General features: G+C 43.9%; 1 protein-coding gene across 1 annotated transcript in view; it reads left to right on the top strand.

The window, feature by feature from the left end:
* IARS2 (isoleucyl-tRNA synthetase 2, mitochondrial) overlaps positions 1 to 16,063 on the top strand; it is a 381,953-nt gene that overhangs the window by 22,331 nt on the left and 343,559 nt on the right. Inside the window, exon 2 of the mRNA XM_069233870.1 lies at positions 12,466 to 12,588. Coding sequence (XP_069089971.1) covers positions 12,466 to 12,588 — 123 coding nt within the window. The remainder of the gene's footprint in view (positions 1 to 12,465; positions 12,589 to 16,063) is intronic.

Genomic DNA, 16,063 nt, shown 5'->3' with positions numbered 1-16,063 from the left:
CCTGAAATTCCTTGAAATGAGGGCATTATGAAAGACAGGCAGATTGTGGTGGATGCCTTAACTAAAAAAAGAGGACCTGGCGGCGTGGGCGCAACCTGAAATCGCTCTGTGCCACCACCGCTAATCCAACGGCATTCTGCCTGACATCAGTGCGGAAGCATTACCAATCTAGGCTTACATAAGCAGGTGCCACAGGATTGGTGCCAGAGTAGGGGAAACAGTGCCGCTGGTGGAGGTGAGGCGAACTCTGTGGCCCTGAGGAGGCACTCTCATTAAAGAGGAGCCGTATTGTGGTGGGCCGGATCGTATCTGGCCCTGCCTCTGGGTACCAGGGACAGCTTAAGTTCGACGTTCGCTGGACCCCCTGCTGCCTGATCCCTGTCTTTCCTGCTGCTGGTGGAGACATTCCTGTGGTGCTTCGTCCCACAGCTCACACCGGGCCTGCTGCCGTGATATATATGGCCACTCTGGGCTCACGGATAGGGGCTGCGGGGCGAAGGACGCAGAGACGGCGATCTTGGAGTGTCTGTGTCCCCTAATGAGACAACAAAGCATGGGCACAAAATTGGAACCGGTGCTTGCTTGTGGGAGGACGTCCAAGTCTGGTCCGTCCTCCCACTGTCCCTGACTGGCTGGTCTACCATTTTCAAGATGGTTTCGCTGCCGAGGTATTTGTACTGGTTGCAGAACTTCCCATATGATATCCCGAAAGGATAGTTTTGTCATGTGAATGCTATCCTTAAAGCCTTTCTCTGGGATGAGGGGAATCCACGTATAGCACAAAGCAAATGCTTCCAATCCACCTATTGTGAGGGTATAGCGGCGCCCAACATAGTTATACTATAGTGCATTACATCTTTTAATACTTAATGATTGGTGGCATGGTTCTCTGATTGACCTGGCATACGCATTGGAGAAATGGGCTGTGGGAAACATGCATATCTTATCCTATTTATATGGAGGTGATGGGAGGACTCTTTCCCCGGTGACAAAGTTGGTCTTTGCATTGTGGCGTTCCTCCCTCCGCTAGATGGGGTGGTGGAACAGAGTGACGGAACAGAAGCCCCTGTGGAGGAATAATCAACTGTTACATGTGACCTCCTTGGAGGGCTTCCGCCATTGGGAATCTCATTGGGATCTCCACACTTGAGGATTTGATGAATGGCGATTTACAAGTGGAATACCAACTTCACTGCAGTTAGTTTCATAGAAATCTCCAGCTCCGTCATTCCCTGGCTCCCCATATAGTCGACTTGGAGGCCGTACCTGAATTTAATCCTTTAGAGGGTAAACTGTTGATGCTAGACTTGGGTGATCATAAAGTTTCACAGATATACCAAATTCTTATATCCAATCAACCTGACGCGTTTCAGGCTCTCAGGGCCGCATGGGAGGTGGTCATGGGGACCCTTGAAAACGAGGACTGGATGGAGGCACTGGGGATGCCACGCAAGGCTGCAAAGCTGCCCGTATGCGGCTAATTCAACTTAAATACCTTCACAAGCTATTTTACCCGGCATAGACTCTGGCACATGGGCTTGGTGGCATCCCCAATATGTCTTTTGATGTGCACAGAACAGGGCACATTCATACATACTGTGTGAAGCTGCTCGGCTCTGCAGTAATACTGGCACGGGGTGACAGGTGGTCTGGGTGAAGTAATTTCTTTGTCAATCCCAATGAATCTGAAGCTCACCCTTCTGCATCTTACCAGTGATTTGGGTGGTAATAAGTATCCCTCTTAAACTTAGGCCTCACCTTGGCGAAATGAGACCTAGCATGGGAGTGGAAGGCTACAACCTCCCTGTCCTTAGCAGTGTGGAAGAGTGGTATGCACCATTGTATGGGGATGGAGGTGGCAGTATATAAGGCACAAGGGTGCCCTCAGAAACACCCCAAGATATTGGCAGGTGTGAGCAGATTATTGAGGTATAGTTTTTGGAACCTATTGGGCTCATGTTGTCTTCGACGATTGATTAAATTAGAGCATTTACGGGCTGAGTGTTGCCAAAGGGAATATGGGACATTGAGTAACGTATGCAGCTCCATGTACTGCTTGAAAACTAACTGCCGGGTTGGGGGGGGCAAAGGGAATCGTGCATACAGACAGTTTTGATTTTCTTTGTTATTGTCAATTGTATTGTCGGCTTTATGGGCTGTGTCTTTTGTTCAACAGCAAAGTCAATAAAATATGTTCACTTTATAAAAATAAAAAAAGAGGACCTAGAGAAAGCCTTAAGGGCTTGGGGAGAAGCTTGCCAAGCCTAAGCAATGTTGGATAACTAAATCATCCCTGAAAGTGGGGAAGAGGATGATGACAGGAGTCATTGGGGAGGACGTTGCGAGGGGCTGTGACAGCCTGGCTGGCCTCCACCATCTGAATGAGGCACCTCTCCACATCTGGTAGTAAAAGGAGCACTACACCAGAGAATGGGCAAAGGATCCTGGAAGTTCAAGTTAGCCTCTTGGAATTGGAGGCAAGAAGACTTGCCCTTGAGGAGAGAAGTGTCAAGCAAGGCTTGAAGGCCCAGGAGAATGATGGCAGTAGGAAAAACAGTGAGGTAACTGCATCATCACAGGTTGCCCAAGGGTATTGTTCCTAGGTATATTGAGGGGGGTGACATTTATAAGTGGCTGACATCCTATGAGAGAGCTTTTAGGATGAGGAAAGTGAACGCCCAATACTGGGGGTCCCTGTTGTGGGAACTGGTTCCGGTAGCAGGAGTGAATAGACTCCTGACACTAGAAGATTATGTGGCAGAGTCCTACACATATGAGTGCAGGACTTATTGAACTCCTTGGTCTTACCCCTGAGGGATATAGACAAAAAGTCATGAACACTAACAAGGGGGCAACACAGACACAGGTGGACCTTGTAGATGCTTCTGTGAAGTCACTGGAAGGCTGGATTAAAGGTAACAAGTATAAGGGGCTCTATAATTTAGTGATCAAAGAGCACATATATACTGATTATACGTCAAAAACGTTACACCAGCATCTAGTACATTCTAAGTTATCTAGCCCTAGCGAGCTGGGAAAGATAACTGATGAGTGGGTACGCACTAGGGTGCCCAAGAAGTCCCATGGAGGTGATCCTAAGAAATTGGAAAAGGCTGCCCTTCAGGGGAAAGAAATGGACAAACTTAAAAAGAAAGAGACACCTAAAAAGACCCAATTGGGGGATGGGAGTAGCTACATCCCATTCCAAGGGGATGGGGGTACCTGGTAAAGAATTGTGACCTTTCAAAGGCTGGAGTGTGTTATGACTATCAGCAGCCAGGACACAAGAGGGGAGATGCTGTGAGCACCTATAAGTTGCCCACTGGTGACCGTCCCAAGGGCATAGGCCAGTGTAGGGATGGACTGGTAGCTGTCCCTGTGAATTCTAGACGGTGCGCTTAGGCCATCCTAGGTTCAGTGGTTAGGGAGGAAATTGAACACTTGGCTCACTGACCTTCATGCATGGAAAAGTATAGGCAGTGGCCAAGAATCAATGGGGTTGAAGTGAAGGTTCCTTTGATACAGGTGCCAGCATAACCATGATCACAGCTAAGCTGGATTCCCCAGATCAAATAATCCTTCTCAAGATGCACAAGATAATTGTCAGAGTTAATGTTATAAAGTAACATCCCATGGCTATGGTGGACTTGGAGTGGGGATGGGCTGACTTGCTCTCAGAAGATAGCTGTGTCCTCTGCCATCCCAGTGGAGTGCCTGATGGAAAATTACCTTTAAACGTCTGCCTGGGAAGAGGTGGCGAGAATGACTTGTGCAATAAAGCTGGATCTTCCTGAGTGAATATGTGTCCCATTAGAGCACAAAAGGCCTTGAGGGATATTCCAGGTACCCTAGAGTTAAGGAGAATGACTCGAGCACCCAGTAAAATGAAAAAGGCCAGGAAGTCCAGTTCGCCAACTTCCTGAGGTCTGATACCTGAAGAGGAAGTTACTTCCTGAAATGACTTGCCAGACCTGGCAGAGTTTAGGGAGCACATGGAGCCTCCAGAGAGGACTTAAGCCAGGGGCAATGGACTTGCACTACTCTTGAAAGCCTAAGACTGCAAGAATTAGAGATGCAAGTGGTACCCATAAGGTATACTGGTACAAAGGAGCCCTGTACAGTGAGACAAGGGTCCTAACAGCAGGGGCAACCAGGAGAGTGGTGGTCTCCCCCTCCCCCCAATAGTATAGAGAGTTCCACCTTAAATTAGCCCATGATGCCCACATCAGCTGGTCATCTGAAGCAGACCAAGACCTGGGAGAGGTTAGTCAGTCATTTTTAGTGGCCCAGCTGTCTGAGAAAGCGAAGGAGTTCTGTCGCTCCTATGTCTCTTGTCAAGCCAGGGGCAAGACAGGAAAAGACAAAGGCTTCCCTGATTTCACTTCCTGTGGAGGGGGGGGTTCCTTTGAGAGAATGGGGATTGATATTGTTGCACCCTCTGCCCACAAATGGCATCCGCGAACAGGTTCATTTTAGTGGTACAGGACCTCACCGCTATGTATCCAGAAGCAATACCACTCAGGACAGGGGAGGTTATATAAGTAAATGCCTTGATGATTATCCCCAAAGGTTTGGACTGATGCTGTTGATTTTTCAACTCTGAGAGTGCACTGAAACCTGCTAAACAGACCTCTGTACCAGTGCTCTGACCATCTAGAGTGTATGTTTAGTTAGCTTCTACCCATTTGGCAGAAACCAGGGACTGTAAACTAAACTGAACTAAACTGTCCCTCATGGGCTACAGCACTTATTGTGCCAGCCTGAGTCTAACAAAGTAAAATGTGTCTCCCAGCCTGCCACTGCAGCCTGTAATAGGAGATTTAAACTGCTAACTTGACTTTGTCATTAGTGAAAATGGCAAAGTCCATCTCTCCCTTTTTAATATATGTGTCACAAGTAAGGCAGGCCTGTTGAGTCCCAAAGCAGGGTGCTGTATAATAAAAAGTTGGTTGTGTCTTTTGTTATGTCCTAACAGTAAAAACCCCAAATTGTGTTTTTTACTTTGGAAAGGCCGGTAACCCATGGGCAAGTACAGGATTACACGCTGACAACTCAGCTGTGCTAACTCCTGAATGAGACTACTAAAGTTGGTGCTTCCTTCAAGGTATCAAAAGAATCTTTGCCTTAGACCCATCTTAATGCCCAAGTTGAATTAAATGTAACTTTTAAGCAAAAAATAACTTTAGAAAGTATCCACTTTGTTGCCCAAAGTTTTCCATCTGCCGTCCACAGTTGCTGGCCACAAAACAGCCTTCTTCTGTACTGGCATGTGAACGACTCCCAGGAACGGACACAATACAGATCTGCTGTTTGAAGTTGTTAACTCACCCTGGCAGGGAGCTGCACGATGTGAGCCCAAAAAGAGCGTTTCAAAGGGGAAGTTGCCTTTGATGAACAAATGGTGGTCACTCTCAGTAGCAGCTGTACCTTTGTTCTGGTAGCTACGTTTGCATCAGGGACATAGAGGGAAAAATGGTTGCCAAACTGTTTTTTTGTTATGTGGGCTTGTAGCCCTCTGGTAATCGCACCTTTAAGGAGGGTTACTAAGCTCCACAGACCAAGAGAGAGGTTCTGCCATCTTGGGAGTGGGCAGAATGTTGCACTCTGGGATAGCTTGATACCACACATAGCAGGAAGTCACCATCAGATGCGAGGAGACCTGGTAGCCCATTGGCCAATGGAGAGAGGATTTAAAGAAGGGCTGGCATGCTATTACCTGGACTTGGCAAAGAGAGGCTGCACCAAAGACTGGACTGCACCTGCTGCCCCGGGGCTAGCAAAGAGAAGACTGTGTGTGAGATACCCTGCAAAGGGGAATAGTCGTTTCTTTAGCCCCATACAAAAGAGGTGAACTCCAAGAGTCAGTTGGCTGACTTCCTGTTGCAGCTTCAGGGCTGCAAAAGCTGAAAAAGCTGCCTAGGTAAAGTTAGTAGCCACAATTGTTTGTTTGCCACTAACTGCCAAAGCACAGCCCTGGACACCAAACCCATACACTCCAAAGTTGCACACAAGTCTGCTGGACTCGAAAGAGTCGTAGATGTGCTGTTTGGTTGCACAAGACAGACCCTAGGCACAGTTAAGGGCACATCAGTTTTCACTGTGACCAGAGACCACTAGACCAGTAGCAACTGTTTTTTGGCCAGACTTCACCAGTACTTCGAGGGACCCCTGTGCCAAAGTCACCCCATCATGCTTGCGGACCCAGAAAGATCCTTGTTGACCGGATCAGCATCCTCCACATCCTGTATCACTTGCATTAGGACCACTTCATTGTTGCCTATGATGATTAGCTCATTGAGGTTGGAACTGGACTGGAGACTGCTCTGACGGCAAGGTAACTGTCCTGCTAAGCCTTACTGGCCTCTCTGACTTCCTCCCTGCCGAAGTTGGTCACTCAGAGCGCCTGGTCCACCCACACACAACTTTATAAGTTTTCAAGGTAACTCCTAATCGAATTAGTTGCCAATCCTTGTTAGCATTTTGAATAAAAAGCAGCGATTTTATGATTTACTTAAAAATTCATATCTCGGGAACCCTCCAGTGGATTTTGTTAGTTTTGATGTCTAAAAATTCATACAAATAAGATCTGTTTTTATAAATTGGTGTTGGATTTCCTTTGTGCCATGTTTCTCTCTTAGTCATTTGCTTTGGTACTTCTAAATGCTTTGCTATTGTTTAAGCCTGTCTGCTCGGAGCCACAGCTTCCCAGTGTTGAGATAAGTTTTTACAAACAAGTCTGACTGGACCCAAGATGGGTTTGTGAGTTTATTACACGTAGTAGTCGCACAACCATACCTTATAATGAACCACATTTCCTCATATTAGTCAAATATGAGCGTTAGGGGATTCATTTGAGTAAGGGGCAGTATAGGCACCTGCTGCATGCAAGATGTCATGGCATTCTAAGAAGCAGGCACCCAGTGATTTAGGACAGAGAGCAGCCAGGCAAAAAGCATAGCTAAAACACAATACAACCCCAAAGCATTCCAAAAATCACAAACCCTTCCTACCATACCCTGAGGGTAGATGCCGTAACAAAACTAATCTATGACATCCATCCACTGGTTGTGGGAGCCACTCCATTGACCCGCCACTCCTTAGCCAAGAAAAGCACAGTGCCTTTCGGCCACCATTCCCACCATACTGCTCATTGACTCCCAGCAGTACCACATAATGGGGTGGTCCACATTTGTAAATATAAGTCACACAGGTAAAACAAAGGGAACCCCAGTCAGAGATCCAAAATCATATATGCATGTTATAGCATTTGTAAGGATATATATGTTCACATTAACTCTGGAGCTCAGCAACTAAACATAGGAACACTCCAGAATGCTGAAGGCTCTCAAACTGCCTCTTAGTGTTAGGTTTCTGGAAGTGACATAATCTCTGGAAGTGGCATCATCTCTGGGTATGGCAGGGTCCGAGTCCACTGAACCTATGGTTCCAATTTAACATTGTCTCGCTAATTGCAGCAGTCAGATCCTCTGTGGCCGATGCACTCAACCATCTTCTGCCGGATCCCCATCTTCCTGTATGACAGTCTGTGCCATGCTGCCACTGTGATCCGGTCTAATTTCTCTGTCCTGCCCAGTACCCAAACAAACTACTGCTTCCCATCGCCACAAGCCCCTCCTAGAGTTACCAGGAGTCTCCTGTGATCTTCTCAAGGGTATCCTAACCCAACATTGCACCCAATTCCAGAGTTCGGCCGTCGATTCAATGAAATTAATTTTTTCATTTTGTAGCACTTTAAGGCACGCCGAATACAGGAGCATGTATTGCAAACAAAGTGCCTTCAGTTTCTGTTTCACTGCTATAAAAGTTTCCATTGCTCCTGTACTTTTCAAAGTGGGAATTGTCTTGTTTTGTGTGCCACCTGGAGAATGGCTTCCCTGTAACTGTAATTTAGGATTTTTGCTATGATGGCCTGTGGCAGGGCACCTGGTGGTGGCAATCTGGGAGTGAATGCTCTCTACGCCTTTTTGATCGTGAACATCAGGGACTGATGGGGGGTGGGTGGTATTGGTCGGACACAATCTGCAGATGAACCCCTCGGGTGTCTGTCTTACCCTCAGCAGGTTCTGGGAACCCAAGGAACCACAGATTATTCCTACAAGCATAGCCCTCTGCATCCTCACCCTGTGTTCTAGAGTCTGTAAGAGGTCTGAAGTGAGGCAACCGTTTTCTTCTGGGTCATGGCATCAGTCTTTAATTCTACAATACATTCCTCCGTTGTGGTAACACGGTCAGCATTTCGATTGGTACCCCCTGTATTTAGGATTCTAGAGAGTCTCTGGTATTTTGTATGCCAAGGAGGAGATCTGTCGGAGTAGGTTCCTTCTCATGCTCTGCTGGGTACTCCGATGCTGCACCCACCTGATGTCTTTGGCGCGGAGGCGTTTTATACTGCATGATCAAATGATTTTGGGTGGATTTGGTTACTCTGTCCTTTCCCACTGTGATCACAGTCACTGTAGGAGCCATGTAACAAATCAGCTAGCACATGCTACCCACCACCTAGAGGCCCCATCCAGAACGTCCAGAGTGGCAGAGCCAAGCAGACCAATCCCAAGGGAACAAGGCTCGTCCCAGGCCTGTCCTACAAGGTCTTGCTCCAGTGAGGAGGCAAGATTTCCTTTGGCCTCAGAATACCAACCAAGCACTGTATATAGCTATAAAACCCCACAGGATTGACTAACCAACTGTCCCGGCCCACCATTAATAGCCCCCTTGCTCACCAAGCTGTCCAGAAGCGTCACGACAGTCTCTTCTCTGCTCAGGCCGGATATTTTCACAAACGCCACCAGAAGCCTAAGACCAACAACCCTGTTATGCCAGCACCATGCTGCTTGCACCATGTCATCCTAACTCACAGGCCCCAAATCCACAATTCCTAAGGCCCTGCACGGGCAGACCAAATTGAGGTCCACTATTACGATAGATACTAGCACTGCAGTATTGCCGGCCCTCATCCGCCCATCCAGTGTTGCAGAGACACCAAACCAACAGAAATCTGTCTCTAGCAGTCCAGGCTGCCATTTGCGGTCAATGTATTTGAAAATCGATGATGTGTGTAACAAGATTTTGCAGGATTATTGTGGGGTATACCGGATCTCTCTGCTAATGCATTCAGCCATCATGGTAGGCATTGCCCTCTTAATTAACATGTTCTTAAGCTGTTTTACTGTTGACTCCATGCTGCAGCCATGACAAGCAATGAAACCTATAGGAATATCCTTACAATATTACCTGCATGGACTAAGCAAGAGATGCAGCCCCCTAGAACTTCTCAACTTATCACTTGGTGAGAATTGAGTATCTTAATTAGGTGAAATGTACATGGTATTAATTTGCAGTTCTCTGTACTGTGACGAGGTAAAGACCGAGCAGTGTATTCTTGATGCCTTCCTCCACAGAAGTTTCCTAATTACTTATTAAATCCTCTTGTAACTTATCTAATAATCATAATGCAGTGTGATGTGGTTGTATAGGGGTAGCAAAAATCGTGCTTAGTTATTTAAGACTGTTAACATTTTCATGACAGCTAAAGTGTGTGTTCTTGACATTAGAACAATATATAAACATACATACCATTCCTTACCATAGACATTGTGTTTAACCCCTTAGATGCTGGCCCTTCTAACCCTCCACCCTTTTCCCCCCGTGCTGAGCCCTTTTTTGGCTGTTTGGGGTAGTTTGCGCTTACGCCTTCATAACTTTCGGTCCACATAAGCTATCCACCCCAAATTTGCATCCTTTTTTCCAACATCCTAGGGTGTCTAAAGGTACCCAGAGTTTGTGGGTGCCCCTGGAGGAGACCAAGAAATTAGCCAAAATACAGTGACAATTTCTTTTTTTTTTTTTTTTAATAGGAAAAATGTGCTGCAGAAGTATGCTTGTGTTTTTTTCCCTGAAAACGGCATCAACAAAGGGTTTGCGCTGCTAAAATCACCATCTTCCCAGCTTTCAGGAACAGGCAGACTTGAATCTGAAAACCATATTTTTCAACACAATTTTGGCATTTTACTGTGACCCCATTTTTACTATTTTTTGTGCTTTCAGCCTCCTTCTAGTTAGTGACAGAAATGGGTGTGAAACCAGTGCTGGATCCCGGAAAGCTAAACATTTCTGAAAAGTAGACAAAATTCTGAATTCAGCAAGGGGTCCTTTTGTGTAGATCCTACAAGGTGTTACTACAGAAAATAACAGCTGAAATAAAAAAATATTGAAATTGAGCTGAAAAGAACAGCCATTCTTCTCCGTGTTTTACCCTGTAACGTTTTCCTGCGAGGTCAGATTTTTAAAAACAATATACCGTTATGTTTGCTGGACTCTTCTGGTTGCGGGGATGTATAGGGTTTGTAGGTTCATCAAGAACCCTAGTTACCCAGAGCCAATAAATGAGCTACACCTTGCAATGGGTTTTCATTCTATACCGGATATACAGCAAATCATGTGCTGAAATATAAAGAGTGAAAAATAGGTATCAAGAAAACCTTTGTATTTCCAAAATGGGCACAAGATAAGGTGTTGAGAAGCAGTGGTTATTTGCACATCTCTGAATTCCGGGGTGCCTATACTGTCATGTGAATTACAGGGCATTTCTCAAATAAATGTCTTTTTTTACACACTGTCTTACATTTGGAAGGAAAAAATATAGAGAAAGGCAAGGGGCAATAACACTTGTTCTGCTATTCTGTGTTCCCCCAAGTCTCCCGATACAAATGGCACCTCACTTGCGTGGGTAGGCCTAATGCCCGCGACAGGAAATGCAACATGGACACATCACATTTTTACATTGAAAACTGACGTGTTTTTTGCAAAGTGCCTAGCTGTGGATTTTGATCTCTAGCTCAGCCGGCACCTAGGAAAACCTACCAAACCTGTGCATTTTTGAAAACTAGACACCCAGGGGAATTCAAGATGGGGTGACTTGTGGGGCTCTCAACAGGTTCTTTCCACCCAGCGTTCCCTCAAGTCTCTTGATTAAAAATGGTACCTCTCTTGTGTGGGTAGGCCTAGTGCCCATGTCGGGAATAGATCACACAACGGTCAATGTTGGTCCTTACATGAGGGGAACTGTTGACCCTGGGATGATCCATTCCTAATGCAGGCACTAGGTGCAGGCAGTCAGGTTGGGTAGCGTATTTATCAGGACAGGTGAGGAAACGCTGGGTGGTTGGAATTTTGTGGATCTCACCATATTCCTGTAGTTTGTGTGACAGAAATGCAAGAAAAATTAGTTTTTATTCAACATTTCAGATTTGTAGTGTAGTCTGGGTAAGAAAGCCTTGGGGAATTCACACAAGTCACACATCTGTGGACCCCCCCGATGTCTAGTTTCCAGAAATGTCTGGGTTTGGTAGGTTTCCCTAAATGGCTGCCGAGCCCAGGACCAAAAACGCAGGTGCCTGCCTTACAAAACCAGGTTGTTTTGTGATAGATAATTTTGATGTCTGCACAATATGATTTGGGCGGTGGAATTTGGGGCTGAACTAAATTGGAAAGCTCAGAAGAGAGCACTCTCTCTGTGCTTGCCCCCGCATGCACCTGCTCTCTGGGGTGGACCAACCCGCTATTGTCCTGCAGCATAGACTGTGCTTGGGAAGGGACAGCAGGACTGTCCTTATCACCTCCCTCATAATCACTGGAAGAGGAGTTATCGAATGGGACTCCGACGACTGAAAAATCACTCCCAGAGTCTGCGCTATTGCCCTATCCCTCAGATGCTGTCTCAGTATCTGCTGTCTCAGTCTCCGATCCTATGTCAGAGCTGTCCTCTATAACCCGAGTTAGGGCTTGAGCAGCAGTCATCCAATGAGATGCCATCTCTGCTGCTGGCTAAACTGTCACTCTAAAACAATAGCCTATGTAGACGGTCACAAAGGGGCAGGTGGGGGCCAGGGGGAGACACGGAAGATCTTGTGTGTCTCTTGGGGTTTTTTTCATTTAAAAAAATCCTGCGATGCATCAGAGGATTTTTTAAGCCCCTCCCTGGTGTCAGCCACTGGTCGTGACCTGTGCCAAGGAAGGTAGTGTGGGCGTCAGCCAGTGGTCAACACTCGCTCTGTAAGGATTAATGCTTTTTACTCTTTTCTGGTCTGCGCTGACCCTCAGTTTCACAGCTAACCCAAAAAGAACAGCCCCTTATTAGGCAACATTTTTAGACTGAATCATGGCAAGTGAAAATAATATAATCTATTTTGCATGCTGGCTCACTTGTTGAATTCCAGTTTTAGTATCAAAAGAAAGCACAATTGTATGATGTAAAAAATGTGTTTGTTAGTTTCTATGAGGGATTTAAAAAATTTCAAATGCTATGTGGCCTCTTCCGTGTGAAACCTTTTCTTTCTTGCTGATTAGGCAGATATATTTTAACATTTCTTATGTTAGAAAATATGCTGTCTACGTTGCCATAATTTACTGCTTTAGTAAACATGAACCTGTTCTTTCTCTTGACAGAAATGTGGATTTTCAGAGCTATACTCATGGCAGAGAGAAAGGAAAACCAAGAAAGAATTTTGTCTCCACGATGGACCTCCATATGCTAATGGCGATCCACATGTTGGCCATGCATTAAATAAGGTAATTTAATTCACGCTAATTACCATGGTGTTCTTTTATCAAACTCTTCTTCGCCTATGAAGAGACCCGGGATGTACCATCTGTACTGAAAATTACCCTTGTAAGTGAAGTCTGTATAGCTCTATATGTGATTTTTGTTGCTTTCTGGTGGTCTTCTTTATATACATGATGTGGTGGCATCATTGTAGCAGACAGGAGAACTCATATTCATTGCTTATTTGGAGTCCATATAAAGACCATGGATACTAATTTGCGTGATCTGGCACCCCGCAAAGGTTTGTGACGTTTGCAGGCTGCCAGATCTTGCAAATCCGGATCTAAGGAAAGACTCAAGAATTGCAGTGGAAGTTCTCTTGCCAAACGAAATGGCATAATAACTATGTGATGAAATATGGTTCCTTCAGTTTGAATCAGTGACACATTAACTACTAAGAGAAGGGGCTGTTTAGGAAAATGAGGTCATAGAAAGACATGTGGGATTCAATATTAACATTACCAGTGATGACAAATCTAAGTCCCAATGAAGCGACTTACCCTGAAACATGTGTTGGCTTCAGTTGTCGACAGTGTACTGTGATATTTTAATGAATGGTAAGAAGTTATTTAGCTTAAGAATCATTTGAAATTTTTAAAACTTGAATAATAATGAAGGAACTTAAGAAAAAAAAAGATTGTTGTGTACATATGTGGGCTTTAAATAAGCCGTGAATGAGTTTCCCCTTTAGGTAAAATGTTCTACATTGAATGGATGACATCAGAGTAGTGCTGATGTCCTTGAGAGAGAGAGAGACTGCTGGGCCTTTCTCTGTTACCCATTTTTCCTTTTGTTAATGATATAGTAGTTTTTTTCTCTCCCCTATACTTATTTTATGTAATATTCTGAAAAAACATAATATTATCTTTTCTTATTTGTATTTAATGCACCAGTCACTTTTATGATCGCAGCCTGTACCTTTTCCCTTAGTAAAGTTCCCAGTTAGTTCTAGAGTCTGGTCCATTTTCTTTAAAAATGAGTATAATCAATATCTTTACTTTTAAGGTTTTGAAGTATCTTATTTATTCCACTAAGTTTTAAAATGTTATTTAGTAAGATTTTCAGATATCACCCAACACATCATTGCATTCAGTGGTGAGATTCTTTGCAGGAAAAAGAAAAATATGCCTCTCAGTTACAAATACAAGTAAGAAATAGATGTATTTTTTCCTCCAGTGTTAACATGATCTACAACCACTGGAGTGAAGCTTAGTTTTCACAGAAGCCTTTCTGCTCCAGGGTTTCAACCATTATTTTATGCTTTAACAAGAAAGTAGCCGTGCACATACATCAAAACCACCTAACTAAAAAACACTGGTGTGTTAAATTCAGCCGCTTCTCTGTTCCATGTTCTTACAGGACCCAGGAACAGGTTCATTCTATGTTTCTGCCGTATTCAGATGAATTTTCTATTCATTTTACGTAAGTGTTTGCAGAAATGCCTTTCTTGTAAACTATAGGTTTAAGCCTAATAAATACCTGCTTGTTAGCGCTCAGTAGTTTTGTTCTTTTGATTTGAAAATTAAGGGATCTCCAGGAGTGGAAGTTTACTCTGCTGTATGTACTGTCAGGATCAGGTCTTGGAAACAACAATGGGGGGGGTAAATAGACTAAGATGGAAATAAAACACCAATTTTGTGGATCATTGGTATTTGTTTAAAAAACTACCTTATTCTAGTGGGCGATCATGAAGTCTGTACCCACAAAGCCTTGTCAGCATTCCATTGATTATGAATGTAGCATGCCTCCAATGACTTCTTTCAATCTTGTTTCCAGCTTCCTGTAGGAACAGGTGTGCTAGATATTATTAAAGCCTTGGAATCTCTCCTAAAACACCTTGTGTACCTAGAAATTGCTGCCTCCTGATCCATGAGAGTAGACCAGTTGAGAAGTAAACTTGCTACATTTATAGGTCAGTTATTCCAATTGCTGCAAGATTCAAGCTTCAGGGATCTCTTAAGATATCAGGCGGCGTTCCTCTCATTAGTAGAAGTATATTTTCCAAATTACCCATTAGTACCAGGACTTTTTAAAATAGTTTTCAGAATCCATGAGTACATTGCCAATGAGGAAAGGCAGTGGTGAATCACTCTCCAAGTGAATATGCGTGGAGACGTTCAAATCCAGTGGAAATTTGAAAGGGGTTCTCATAGGCTGTGTGAGAAAAAGACATGATGGTACATTGACAAATATAAGTGTCAAAGTGTCTTGTGCATGGAGATCTTCTGAAGATTGAAGCACTGTGGTCAACAATCAAAATCGCAGTCCGCTCTCTTAGTGAAGTGATCAATTGGGATACACTTTGTTTTTCTGTGTCTTTAGAGGATCTACTTTTATGTGTTACTCCAGCATGTAAAAAGCTCACTACAAATGTAGTGATTGAACACACAGCAGTAGGAGACAGGATATGGTTGTCGGGTTGTACTAACCCAGTGATGCTCTTTTCAGCCTCTCACCACCCCCAACAATAATCAAATGCACTGAACTGTGACAGAAGCTGCAAAAAGTGAATGGGATAAGAAAGGAATCCGAGACTCATCCACTCCTGTCTCATCACTTGGCCGGTAACTGAAGTCTGCAGAATGTAGGGAATTCCTATAAGGCAAAGGAGATAACTGTCTGGTTGATCGGAGACAATCCTAACTGTAATTGTGAAGTAATATAATTGAACTCTAGTTCTTTGTAGCCAAATTTGGCAGGGAATAAGTAATTTCTGAAAATGAAACATACAAACACAATGTGCACTAGTGCTTTTCCCTATGCTTTCAAAAACTATCTCAAGTGTTGTCACTACACGCTCTGTGTGGAAGATGAGTTGTAGTTTCTACTTAACTTCTGAAAAACTGGAATAAAAAACATACATTTAAAATACTGTTGTCCCTTAATCTTAGCAATTTTATATGGTTGCTAAAACTCTGATCCATTAAACATGACATACATAAACACACATGCAATGATCCTCTTGAAGAGTCCCCAAAATTACAGGGTCTGAAGAAGGTAGAGTAAAAGAGTCCTCACTATCAAGCCAGAAAAAAACTAAAGAAACTCTAATCCATGAGCAGTGTACGGTGCAAACCACACACTCTGTTACTTTGTTTCTCATTAGCATCTGGATATCTCCTTTTTTTACAATTTCAAACAGAAACTAATTTCAACATTTTTGTTCCCAAAATTTATTTTTTTACTTTCCTCACATTGGATAATATAAAATCTATAATCAGAATGTACCCACTTGACAAAATCACAAAATAACCATATCACACTACAACCACAAAAGCATTTTATCACAAAGTCAATTTTTGTTTTAAAAACAAGGTTATCTCACACCCATCGTAGAGCTAAAGAAGGTAACAGTTGCGCTTTTGAATTTGTTTTGTCAGTGTACAAATAACAGATATCCAGATACAAATATGAAGCAATGTAACATAGATTGTGTGTTTA

Source organism: Pleurodeles waltl, chromosome 5, assembly GCF_031143425.1.
Source record: "Pleurodeles waltl isolate 20211129_DDA chromosome 5, aPleWal1.hap1.20221129, whole genome shotgun sequence".
Taxonomy (NCBI): Eukaryota; Metazoa; Chordata; class Amphibia; order Caudata; family Salamandridae; genus Pleurodeles; species Pleurodeles waltl.
Note: the sequence above shows the minus strand (reverse complement) of the source record. Positions and strands in the feature narration are given on the sequence as shown.